The sequence below is a fragment of the Embiotoca jacksoni genome, unplaced genomic scaffold (genome assembly GCF_022577435.1).
Source record: "Embiotoca jacksoni isolate LCO1_2020_lvr unplaced genomic scaffold, fEmbJac1.0.p SCAF_6, whole genome shotgun sequence".
Classification (NCBI taxonomy): Eukaryota; Metazoa; Chordata; class Actinopteri; family Embiotocidae; genus Embiotoca; species Embiotoca jacksoni.
Genome location: NW_027185414.1, coordinates 22,539,504 through 22,552,651, shown reverse-complemented (window position 1 = coordinate 22,552,651; position 13,148 = coordinate 22,539,504). Strand labels below are relative to the sequence as shown.

Sequence of the window (13,148 nt, the reverse complement as noted above, 5' to 3'; positions counted from 1 at the left end):
CTCGTGTTGTCCTCGGGTCAAAATGACCCGCAGCTGTGTTCAACCGAGTTCTATTTTATTTCTATATTTTTATATTTTCTGGGATCATTGGTCATCATTCTTTAAAGAAACCCTCACAGCCTCCTTGTCACCAATGATCCCAAAAAATATGAAAATAAAATAGAACTTGGTTGAACACAGCTGCGGGTCATTTTGACCCAACGGCAACACGAGGGTTAAAGATTTTCAGGATAATTCTATCAAAAAGTCTGATTTTGTTAGTGTGCACGAGCTGAATTTTTTGCTGAGCTCGTAAAAACTGCATGAAAACCTGAAGGAATCTGATCCAGGTATTAGTACAATCAGTAGTCAGTTTATTAGGCCTAGCTAATATTAATCAGTCTAATACAACAGTCCTGCAATAAATCCAACCTTCATGTCTTCGAGAATCAAATAAAACCTGCAGTTTTTGGTGGTATTGAACTGTACATTACTGGCAAGTGTTTCCATTATTTTGTCCACATACAGGAGCGAGGGTAGGCGAAATATAACAGAAACCTCCCCCCGTATGATGTAGCACACTTCAATAACACCACAAGCTGCAGCCTCTAGAATGACCATAAATTCATCACTTCTTAAAAACAGTTCACAACATTACAACCTTCACGGAGGCTGGATTTATAACAGGATTATAAGACTTCAATCGTTTTAGGTGTATCTGATTACTCACCATCCTCTACGCACTTGTGAGCAATAACCGGATCAGTTTTTGCATCCAGCAGGAACAACAGAAAGATGAGCAGCATGTCGGTCAGGCGCAGCGTTAGACAACTTAAGTGAAAACACCTGTGTGAATGAACTATGGTTGCACAATTTGAATGATCCCGTTATAAAATATGATTCATAACTATTCATTAAACTAATTTAGAACAATAAAATACTGCTCATATCTAAATTCATCAGTCGTAATGAGTCAATAATTTAAAATGACATGAAATCGAGAGGGCTCACTTTTACTTGCGATACTTTCAGTACATTTTTCTAAATAATGCTTTTACTTAACCCTCGTGTTGTCGTTGGGTCAAAATGACCCGCAGCTGTGTTCAACCAAGTTCTATTTTATTTTCATATTTTTTGGGATCACAGGAGGCTGTGAGGGTTTCTTTAAAGAATGATGACCAATGATCCCAACAAATATAAAAATATAGAAATAAAATGGAACTTGGTTGAACACAGGTGCGGGTCATTTTGACCCGAGGACAACACGAGGGTTAAGTGACATTTTGAATGGAGGGTACGTAGAGTAAACATTGAAGTACTTCTACTCACAGTGAAGTATCTAAATACTTCCTCTGCTACAGCAGTGGGTAAACAGAATACTGGCTACATTTTGACTGATCTTTTCCTTGGTAACTCATCCTGTGTTTGACACATCCAGGTCAGTTTAGTTATGATGGAGAAGACCATCTAGCTGCATGCTTTCTTTTGTGGCTGAGGAAGGAGCTTCCCGAAGGTTGGAAAAGCTTTTGGAAAGTGGATCGTATTCAGGACTGAATGTCAACCTGTGCTGCATGATTTTATCTGATCTTTGATTAATCTGTCTCTTACCTTGGCCAACTTTTTTTTAATTGCTAAAGTGCACATTCCCTTCAGTGGGATAAAATGAAGCACTGTCAATGTGTTCTTTGGTTGCGTACCCTTTTATAAGATTTGAACAGCAATACTTTTGATGAAAACCTTTTTTTGTAAAGTGTATGTACAATACAAAAAATGAGAATGCAAAACAAACCAAGCGTTGTGTCCCTCGTAAATTGTTTCTATACATTTCAGCCTTGCATTTTACAATTAGAGCACTAAAACAGTGAAACGGTGGGATAAAATGCCACATTTTTGGACTCAACATATTTTAATTTGACAGCTAGAGAAACATTTTTGGATTCAACATTTTTCTCACCAGAAGTATGGAGAGTTCACTAAACCAGAAAACAGAATTAAGGCTTTAACTGAATTACTAAAATCTGAAAATGAAAATGTAAAACATGCTAATGTTCATATTCATTTGATTACACTTTAATCTCTATACATCAGTTTTCAGTGGTCGGATTAAAAGGTGTAGTGCAGATAAAGTCAGTAGGTGGCGCCCTATCACTTCAAATGAAGATGAGTTTATCCTCCACATCCTCGTCAGTGATTTTCCTCTGTAGTCTATTTGTTCTTAAGCAATGCTGCTTCATATAATGGTTTTATATTTCTATAAAAGAAAAAAATCATTATTACACCAAACACATTAAGCTTTGTGCCCAAATCCATTATCAGAAAATGCTCGTTCCCTCGAGGTTCACACAAAGAATCTATTGACAAACTAGTTCTGCTGCTTGTTTCATACAGAAGAGAATCACAGAGGTTTCATTATATCATTATGTATCGCTGCCATCTGTTGTATTGTTGACAGCCAGTGATGGGACAGGTGTCCACTGACCACATGTTTATACAAGCAAATAATTAATCACCAAGGCAGACTGCAAATACTGGGAGACAATTGTCCAACAGGAGGATTAAATATTGTTCTTCTTTTAAAACGTTTGATAGCAGATGGATTTGGATGTGGATGGATGATATCGGTTTATCAATTTACAATATACATTAAAAAAATAAAGATTTATGGGTGACCCCAGTGATACAAAGTAATTAGGAGTACTCTTATTTTAATTATGGCACTACCCGTGTTATGTATCATATGTTACATTTCAAAATATATGAATGTGGTACTTTTTTCCTCCTCTTTATTTTACAGGAAAAGTTACTTTTATAATTATAAAGATTATGATCAGTTTATAAAACTGGATGAACTTTTATAGATTGAATTACTCAATCAATATAAAGGAGCAGCTGCAACACTGACAAGTGAATGCATCTATATTAATGATCCAGCAATTTTAGTTAAATATCACACAGGGCAGCTATTCGACATAAAAAGTGTTTACTTGTGATATTTTCAGGACATTTTTTTTCACTTGTATTTACATGTATTTTGTCCACCGTTGGCTATTTCACCAAATTAAACCTGCAACAATAAAAAAAAAAAAAAAAGTACTTTATCATATTGAGGCAAACGTCATACAAACATCGACTTCTGTCCTATCACAGTCCTGCCTGTTGACAAGCAACGTTTTCCAAAAAGTGGATCATTGTATGTGAGAGAGGAGAACATACTGCACTGTTTAAAAATCACTTTCTTTTTAATTTACATATTTTCTTGTCTATATTTGTGCATATAAATCATTTTATCATCATTTTATTGCTTATTAATTTTATTCTTATTTTTTCTCTTACATAAACTTACAGGTTCAGCAGGTAATATAAATATATACAATTAAGTTGTTGTGGTAATGTGTAAATTGTGTATTTTTTCATGCAGTTTATTACTTATGTGTCATACACACAACAGGCACCAGTGTGTGCAGCAGCATGGGAACGCGACACATTTTTAATAAGCCACATAAGTGTGGCTACACATTTTTAAGTTGCATTATGAAATCATCATGAAATAATTTATCATCACAGAAGCCAGCAGCATCTAGGCTTTTTGTCTTTAAACTCACAACAGACCAAAATCACTCGAATAATGAGGCATTTTTTTTTCCACATATCACCATGGATGGATTACTGAACGGGACAACTGGACACAAGTCCAAGAGGTCAGGTGGCTACAGGGTCCCCAAAAAGACACAAAACAGCAAAAAAAGAGATGCAAAACTTCCCCAAAAAAAATGAAAACGACCACAAAGAGACGCAAAATAACCACAAAAAATGCAGTATGACGACAAAGAGACACAAAACAACACAAGAAAGGTGCAAAACTTTATAAAAAAAAAAAAAACACAAAATGACCACAAAGAGATGGACAGTGACTACAGAGATGCAAACCAATAGCAAAGAGATACAAAATGACTGCAAGGAGACACAAAACAACCACAAAAAGATGCTAAATAACCAGAAAAAGGTGCAAAACAATCACAAAAAATGCAGTATGATGACAAAGAGACACAAAACAACCACAAAGAGATGGACAGCAACAAAGGAGATGCAAACCAACAGCAAAAAGATGCAAAGTTACTGCACGGGGACACAAAATAACCACAGACAGACACTGAAAAACCACAAAAAGATGCAAAATAACCTCAAAAAGATGCAATATGATGATAAAGACACAAATGAATCACAAAGAAATGCAAAATTAGTACAAAGAGACACAAAACAATTACAAAAAGGGAAGAAAAAAAAAACATGTATGCAACTGTGTCATTTGTAGTTGTTTTGCATCGAGGGTCTCATTGTCACATAATCCATCCATGCTTGTCACCACCTTTCAGCCCTCATCAGGTTTTATGAAGTATCAAACAGCTAAATGAAGATAGAGAGAAGCAGCCAATCATGTCCACTGTAGTTCAGTTGTGTTGAGCTGTGCAGGCCTTGTTAGCATTCAGTGGGAATGAACTTTGCCACGGAGGGCAATTACATTCAGAGAAAATTAACATTCATCGTGTGTCAGTGACATTATGTGAGTATCTGTCTCAGTATGAAGCATCCAGGGAGCCAGAGCCGTGTAATCAATATCTATTAGTCCTCCCATCAGAAGAATTAGATTTCACTCTTAGATCAGCCTGCTCCCCCGACTCCACGTCAAACATTGTAAGTTGACTGGACACGTCATGCACTGATGTGGCCGCCTAATGAAAGAGATCATGTTGAACTCAAATACAATAAGAGGAAATATGATCTATGTGAGGAGGCGTTGTTCTGCGCGGAGGCCAGCAGGTGTCAGGCTCGCGTCGATGAAAGAAACCAAAAGGTCAGCAGAGAGAGTGGCTTTCACATTTTATTCATATTGACATGGGTACATACATAAATGGGAAAATTATAGGTCAAATGTGTCAGAAACCAGGATTTGTTTCTTTTAAATCTGCTCTTTGTGGGTTTTATTTTAAAATCACAAACCAAATTCAGCAAATGAGAGAAAATGAAACCATTGGTGTAAGTGACAGTTTACATGTGTTTCAGTCTTCTTATAAAAAAGACCATCACATGACAGGTTTTCATTTTTGTCTGTTGTGACTCTCAGACGCATGTCATGACAGAAAAAAAGCCCTGAAACAGAGAAAATGATTTGTGTTAAAACTGTACATGATCTCTATAAATAGCTCGTCGTCACTTCCAAGTTTGTTTGACACACCAGTCGGCGAAAGAAAATCTTTTCACGTCTAACCTGAAGGGCTGTCGGAGTAAGTGCTCATAATAATGTGCTCTATTTAAAACATAAAGTTCCTCATATGTTTCATCAAAGAATTTGGTATAAGACGGCATGGTCCAATTCAGAAAAGTTGCCCATTTAAAGTGCTTAACAACATATACACTGTTACAAACAATCTAAACAATAAATGAAATCAAATGCAGATAAATAACAAATATATGAAAAAGCTCAACATATTCAAACGAGCAACGAAATCTAAATCATGAAATACAACTTAATATCACAAGTATACAAGCAATTGCACATCGTCACATGATATATATGTGTATATAGTGTTGTTTTTTTCTTTTCAGAGTAGCTAGAGAGCAGACAGCTTTGATTCTGTGAGACTCCTCGCTTGTGCAGCTTCAGATCAACAATCCTGTGATAAAACGAACTCCGCGTTTCGGTAAATCCGGATCTCTTCGACACAAGAGTTCTTTCTGAGGAGAACGTCGCTGCCTGAACTTTTTCCTCCGAGTCTCGACGTATTCAAGTCAAGTGGTTAAAATCAGTGGTGTATCTGTACAGCAGGTTGGTAAATCCTTGGGTTTACAGGTGGCAGGTGAACACACGAGAGCTCTCGAGGCGGGCCTGTGTGGGTGTGTGTGTTTGCTTTTTGGCTGTGCTGGGGTCGGGTCGGGACGGGTCGGGTCGGGCCGGGCCGGGCCGGGACGGGTCGGGGCGGGTCGGGACGGGTCGGGACGGGCCGGGCACTAGGGAGGCAGCAGCGGGGGTTTGAAGGTGCAGGCTCCGGTGCACTGACGGGGGGTGAGCATCTTGCAAGAGAAATGGTGAAGGGCGTCATGAGCTTCTAGGAAGGAACGAGTCCATCAGTGAGAACATGCAGACAAACGTAGACACTCTCATAAAATATGGCTGAATTAAACAGGTGTGAGTTGCTAATTTTGTTCCTGATGTTGTAAAAACGTCTGTCTTAAAACAACACTCACATGCATATATATATATATATATATATATATATATATATATATGTATATATATATATATACACGGTCATAAAGCGCTCTCTTCTTATCATGATTTCAGTGTGAGTGATTGGGGGATAAAATCCACAGTCGCTCTGAGTAAAAACATCTGAAGTTCAACTGAAGCTCACCAGAGACTCCAGCGGTCAAAGTCACGCGTATCCAGTGTGAAACTTAAGCATAAAATGTCCTCTTTCTACGTTTGCATCCAAACGCTGAACAAATTTTAACCCGATTTTCCAGAAAACTAGTAAAACAGAAAGAGAACTAATTTGCATTAATTAAATGAAACAGCTGGTGGAGCCAATTCTCCAGTCGGTGCCATTAAACCACTGCAGAGGAAGACTTGGACGCGAGGAGATGACGTAATTAGAAAAGCACCAGTGAAACGTCAAATGGTCGAAAACAAAGAGGAAATGTGGCTTTTTTTGTTGTTGTTGTTTCACGGCCACAGTCTCCTTATTGCTCTTTACATATTTGTGCCATTATATTTTCTTGTCTTTAGTGAACGTTTAAGTCCATTTTAGTTTGGCTCATCTTGCTTGTGTCGATACATCGTGTCGGTATCAGCAAATTGTAGAAACTTTTTTCACAATATTTTGAATTTGTTTTGTTAATTATTTTCTGCATTTCCACACATTCTTTTCTTTTTACACAAATTGAAAAATGTGCAGAAAAAAAGTCAATGGAAAACCAGTAACAAACAACGTTTCCTTGCTGAGCTGTGATGGTGGGTCACAAACGAAAATAAATTTTGGACAAAAAAAAACAACAGCATTATTTATAAAATAGATACTTGATCTGATTAAATCAACGTAGCTTTGGTTGAATTTTAATATTTTACACAGCTTTGTTCCAATCAATTAAGGACTCAATTTCTTTCCAGCCAGCACAAACAGAAAGAACCAATAATGTGACCGATAGCTTTCAATGTGAGTATTGCTTTAAGACTGACCTGAAAAAAGGGTGAAGGTACCTTTTAATGGTGTCTTACTGTAAATATCAATCAGATGTTTAATAATAATTTTTTTTAAAAAGTAGCACTTGCATATTTATGTTTATAAAAAAGTACATGTATTCATGTTCCTTGCTGGACCAGATAAAATTACCTTTCAGCTTCTGCTGTATTGCATAACGAGCCTTTCTCTCTTGGTCCAACTCGCTGCACAAAGTGTCTATCAAAAATTAAAACCAATAAAAAAAATTAAAAAAATAAATGATGAAAAAGGAAACAAAAAGAAAATGTGAGTTTCTGCGTAGCATCCGCGGTGGAGGAGTGTAATGTATGCCGTTTGCCCCTATGGTATTTAGAGTGACCCCTCCATGTACTTGAACCCTGTATTTAAACTACTGTAACATTAAACCAATCCTTTAACGGGTGGCATTAGTTGCTGTCTACTGCATGTAACTGATACAAAACTACATAATGGTCTGTCTATTCAATTTTCCAGAGCATGATTTAGGAGAAAATAACCTTTGCAAACAAAACAGGGAGGTTTCAGTTTCACCTTTTGAAATCGAATAATTTACTCAAACTGCAGGAGAAAAAAAATTATGGCTTTTACAGGAAAAAGCTGGGACACAAATCGTCAATATTTCAATATGCAAGTGTCACTTTTCCTCTCTGAGTTTACAGGCTGGTTGCTTCAGATGGATTGATGCTATCTAAATGTTTTTGTGGCTCAGGTTTTTTTTTTGTTTTTTTTTCCCACCATAAACTTAAAGAGCATTGATCTACATCTGCTTTACAGTCAGAGTCTGTGGAGGCAGCGAGTACAGAGAAAGAGAGAGACCAACCTCGAACAATCTGCAGCTGCTGGACCATTTCCTCTCTGTAGGACAGCTCACGCTTCATTTGATCCTGAAAATTATCTGAAGAGTACCGAAGGCCGCGTCAGACGGAAACTCTCTGACATTGTGGGGATAAATTTAAAGGCACATTCATGCATTTAAAGGGCAAAACATCTCCCTTCTTGTTCTATAGGCTGCCAACACAGGGTCTAAACAAAGGTGCAGAATTCCAATCTCTCTGTGGCTTCCTCTTACAAAATACACTCACTTTTTGTCCTACCTTTTAAATGCTGAAACTCTCTCTCCAACTTCTTCCTCAGCTCCACTTGTTCCACAAGCTGCTTCTGCAATTCCTCTGCAAATAACCATTAATATCAACACAAATGAGCATCCAGAAATCATAAAGAGATCCCACTCTTTCCTCCTTCAGACTCGACCCTCATCTAATTCCCATCAGTTTGATTCCACTTACTATGATATATTTTGAATTTGTGCACATAAAGATGGATGTGAGCTCAGTAAACCGACTTCAGGTGCGTTTCCATCCTTGATAACAACCATTTTCACTGCTTTCCTCTCTCGCTGCCACAGTAATTGCCATGCATTGCCCGGAGGTGGAGACGATAATAATGGAGTCCCAGGGTTTTTCCAAGCGTTGTAAAATAATTAGCTGGCGTGCCTCGGGGTTATGGCTCTGTTCGTTAAAATATTAATAGCCTCTAAACGATTTCCTCTTACAATAATAAGTCAAAACTCCTACATCTCGTGATTAAGTGGTTAACAACTCTGAAAACACTTTAGGCCTGAAAAAAAAAAAAAGAAGAAGTAAATTCACATTTAGATTTTGGCACGTCATCTTTAGTAGGCCGTGGGCATTCAGCTCCGTTTAAAACGAGCTGCAATTCAATGTTTAATATTAATTTAATACATTTTTTTTAAAAACGTTTAATAGCTAAACAACCCTGGGCACATGATAGAGTTAAATTAGGGTTAATCAGAAATTCAACCTAATTAGTAAATAATGACTTACATTTCGTAAAATGTAGTTCGTTAAAATTAATTAAAAAATGAATAAGTGGTCGGTATTTGCCCAAATTACAATCAAAATATGAATAATTGCTGGTAATTATTATCACTTTTTTCTCTATTATTTCCTTTTGAGCCTGAAAAAAGCCTCTTACCTTTAGCCATGTTCTCTAGTTCTCTTTCATGCACGCTGATATCGATGCGTAAAGCTCCATCGGCTGCGCAAAAACAACAATGCACAACATTTAACCCACAAATTCAATTCAATTCCATTTTATTTATATAGCACCAAATCACAACGCAGGTTATTTCATGGCACTTAACATATTAAAGTCCTTACAGCAGAACTCTTTTTCATCTATATGACAATGATCAAATAAAACAAATAAACATTCTGTAAAGCAAATAATAGAGAGAGAGAGAGAGAGAGTGTGTAGATTTTACATGTAAAAAAATAATAAAAACATTAACAGGATGATTTAAAAACCTTGTCTGTCCTTTGGCTCCTGATAGGAGGTTGCGTTGCGTTGGTGCTGCATTTCTGACACGTGATGAACACCTAAACACAAACAAGCAACAAACAGTGTCAGATAAAAGACGCAGGACGCCTCACTCACGCATGAATAACCTAGCAGCATAAATCGGTTCAATAATTACCGTTGGATCTGCGGGGGCTGCTCGATTGTTTGGACCCGAACGACGGAGGCTCGTTCAGAAGCACGTGGCCGTCCTTTTCATGAGCGTACACCTGTAAAACGGAGCAGACAATCGTGGTTAATAACGGACACCAATTAGACGCCATTTGCTGCAGTTCTTCACAAAATTATGGCTCCTTTTTTTTTTTTTTCTTCAGAAACCAGGAGAGTTGCAATTTGTTATGAAGGTGGTTAAATGGTCCTTGAAAGACACAAGGTTGTGCATTAAAAACCACTGATGATGGTAAAATATCTTGGAAGACACCAAAAGCATTTTACTTGGAATAAAATACAAAATTAAATCCCTAATAATGAATCAATTAGCCTGATTAAAAACTGGGGAAATAGACCATACATTTGTACAAACTGATTTTAAAAGGTAATTAAACGGTTTCATGACAAGTTTTCCAAATTCTTCATGTAACATCTGTTCTTTTTTTTGTTTTGTTTTTAAATCCAGGCCAGTTGATTTTGATTACATATTTTATTATTGGCCTCCTCTTTTCTCATATTTTCTACCACTGAGACATTTCACTTGCCCCCCGCGGGGATCATTAAAGTTTCATTTCATCTAATCTTACTTCATGAAGAGGGGAGCCATTACGCATCTGCCTGTCCTCATCTGATGACCCAGTGTGAACGGAGTCCTCTGGTGACGCTGCGGCTGCCCCGGGGCTGGAGGCATCAGGCTGCTCCTGGCTGTCCTCACCACCCGAGGACACCCGGTCCGGAACAGGGGGGTCATGGTGGTCCACTCCCGGCGAGATCTGGATCGGGTCGTCTTCGTCTGGTCCTCGGTTGGACTCCACGTCCACGTCCGGGTCGTCGTCGTCGTCGTCGTCCACCACGCTGTCCCTGTCCGGTGATATCGATCTGTAACTGGAGCTCTCGCTGATAAAATCCGGGGACAAGTAGCCAGGGCGCACGCTGTAGCCGTCCCGGTTGCCGTAGAGTTTGGCGATGGTCTCTGCGTCTTTGACGACAGGTCTGAAGGCCGAGATGTAGCTGATTTTCCTCTGGGAGGTCTCGTCCCCGGACTTGTCCTCGTCGTTCCTGGTGGAGGAGGACTGGGAGCTGTTGCAGCGGTCTCCGCCGTCCTGCTGGTGGTGAGGGAGGTGGTTTGTGTCTTTAGGCGTGTTCGCGCTCCGGTCGCTTTGGTCTGAAAGGTCGAGCTCGCTCTGCCGGACGCCGGGCAGCTCTGGAAGAGGTTTGGGTGGAGACCCCGGGTAGGGCGGCATGGGTAGGCCGCCAGCTGTAGGCCAAAACATGGGGAAAGCAGGATAGAGAGTGTCCTTCGCGCCAGGCCAAAAGACACCCGAGACATTGGTTTTGTTCGCATCAGGCAACCCGTCGCTCTTTTTTTGACACAGCCCATAACTGGGGAAACCATAAGGATGTGGCGGGAACAGAGGTGGGGGGATTTTCTGGAGGATGCCAAAGCTCTTGCTGGGCACTGGGATGACTGGGTAGCTCCGCGCGCTGCTCGCCAAACTCAGGTTATTATTCCCTTGCTCCTCGTCGCAGCGTAAAGTTTTGTGAGGGATCTCCGGGGACCTGGTCGGGGCCAGGCTGGACGAGGCCTGTGATTTCATCGCCGAGGACATTCCCGATCCGCTCATGGGCAGAGTCCTCTTTCGGCTCCCTCCGTTGAACATGGCCTTTACGTCCTCCCACGCGTGGTTGATATCCTCAGATGGTTTCTTTTCCGTCAGTTTCAGGTGGCGTCTCCACGAATTGAAGTTGGCCGCGTCCGGCTGCAGATACTTGGACTCTGGGGTGCGGTGGGAGTGGAAAATGAATTTATTTGGAGAGAAGTACATGTTGCAAAAGCTGCACTTGATGCACTTTGCTCTGGAGCTGTTGTATCTGGCGGGTATGAAGCTGCCTCTGCTGCCCCAGGCGCAATCATGAGACACATCGAAAGCGAAATTTTCTGGTAGCTTTGGGGGGCTGTGCGCCCCCAGGAAGGACTTGCAGAGCCTCTCAGCCTCCCGTTTGGTGATCATGCCGCAGCGCCTGGAGGAGATGGGCATGGCCCCGGCGCGCCGCAGGAGCTCCAGCTGGACAGGCGTGCACTGCACACAGGTGATGCCCAGAGCCACCCGGCGGTTGTGTATCTCGTTGTAGCTGTAGTTCTTCAGCAGGGTGTTCGAAATCTGCGCCAGGCAGAGTCTCTCCTTCCCGTCTATGACCAGACACACAATGGGCACCCCGTACAAGGATGTCTCACTCACTTGGTTTGGTTTGAGGGAGCTGGGGCTGGAAAAGCTCTGTGCGTCCTGCTTTGAATTCGGGGAGGAGCTGGCGTCTCGTCCCGCGTCTCGAAGCTGTCCGGGCATCGACTCCATCCCTGGAAGCCTGTCAATCAAAGAGGAAACTGGAGTGAACCGGAGGGCCTGATTGAGAAGTGTGAGAAACATCTTCAAATTATTCGGTTTGTGGGAAAACAATTGTGACTGTAAACAAAACAAAAACTTAAATATGCTTAAAATAAAATATGTTGTCTAAATTAAACAAGGATGATATGAGGGTATTTATCATTTTAATCCAGACAAGAGATAATAATTAATTAGGGCATTATTTTTTGATTATAACATTAATATATAGTTAAATATATGATAACGTATAGTATACTATATAATAGCCTACTGTATAATATAGTTGTTGTAGCTGCAGTAGACGTGGCTCTAATAATGTTGATTTATTGTTGATTTTGGGTGCAATAAATAATAATAATATTATTAATAATATAGAAAGCATTTTAAAAAAGATGACCAGATATACCTAACGTGAGTCGTTTTCGGGAGTTTTATGCACAAATAAAAAAAAAGTGAAATCGATCATAAATCTCGTTCGTTATTTCTCGTATCGCTTCATTCCTCCGTGTTTTCGATCTCCTCTTTCAGTGATGCAGTGTCCTGCGCGGAGGTGGATCTGCTGTTCCTCTTTATCTTCAAATCGGCTCAGCACTTTGGGGGAAACTACTTAAGAGTCACATAAGATCCTTATACGCGGATAAGGGCAGAAGGAAAATGCAGCCTGAGCTGCGCCAATGCGCTTAGCGGAGAGGAAAAGAACAACTATAAGCTGCTTTGCTGGTAATTACACAGATCTAAGCCTGCGTCCTCGCATTGTTAATAAAAGACTAGCCCTATATATAATTAAAGCTTCTGCTCAGATTAGCCCCAACCACTTGCTCGAAATTAGGTTGAAGCAGGGCTATCTCACGTTCACCTGTGCATACTTACTTTTTGTAAGGAGGCCGCTAAAATACACGCAAACAGCCCGCAGCTGCTTTTAATGTTGCGTCCGAATAACTGACCTGAATAAATACTGTTTTAACGGGACTGATAATCAATATCGGGAAAAATCAAACTG

At 40.1% G+C, this 13,148-nt stretch overlaps 1 protein-coding gene across 4 annotated transcripts; it reads right to left on the bottom strand.

Annotated features, from left to right (window-relative positions):
* Positions 1-5,437: 5,437 nt before the first annotated feature.
* Positions 5,438-12,118, bottom strand: skor1a (SKI family transcriptional corepressor 1a). 4 transcript variants are annotated; one of them, XM_069173899.1, is made up of 7 exons: positions 10,352-12,118; positions 9,733-9,823; positions 9,563-9,634; positions 9,231-9,293; positions 8,318-8,404; positions 8,056-8,130; positions 5,438-6,083 (listed from the first exon to the last, which is right to left on the bottom strand). In XM_069173899.1, the coding sequence occupies exons 1-7, from the start codon at positions 12,116-12,118 to the stop codon at positions 5,986-5,988; spliced, it is 2,253 nt and encodes a 750-aa protein (XP_069030000.1). In that variant the 3' UTR covers positions 5,438-5,985. The 4 variants fall into 4 exon arrangements, with proteins under 4 accessions (XP_069030000.1, XP_069030001.1, XP_069030002.1 ...); XM_069173900.1 differs by having other exon boundaries at positions 5,438-6,080; XM_069173901.1 differs by having other exon boundaries at positions 8,330-8,404.
* Between the last annotated feature and the right edge of the window lie 1,030 nt (positions 12,119-13,148).

Bases quoted from the DNA above. Each gene is read 5' to 3' on its own strand.
- skor1a (XM_069173899.1), bottom strand. From the start codon at position 12,118: ATGGAGTCGATGCCCGGACAGCTTCGAGACGCGGGACGAGACGCCAGC. The intron at 9,824-10,351 runs GTAAGATTAGAT...TCCGTTTTACAG, and splicing joins ATGGCTCCCCTCTTCATGAA to GTGTACGCTCATGAAAAGGA. The intron at 9,294-9,562 runs GTTTTTAAATCA...GTTTTTGCGCAG, and splicing joins GGAGCCAAAGGACAGACAAG to CCGATGGAGCTTTACGCATC.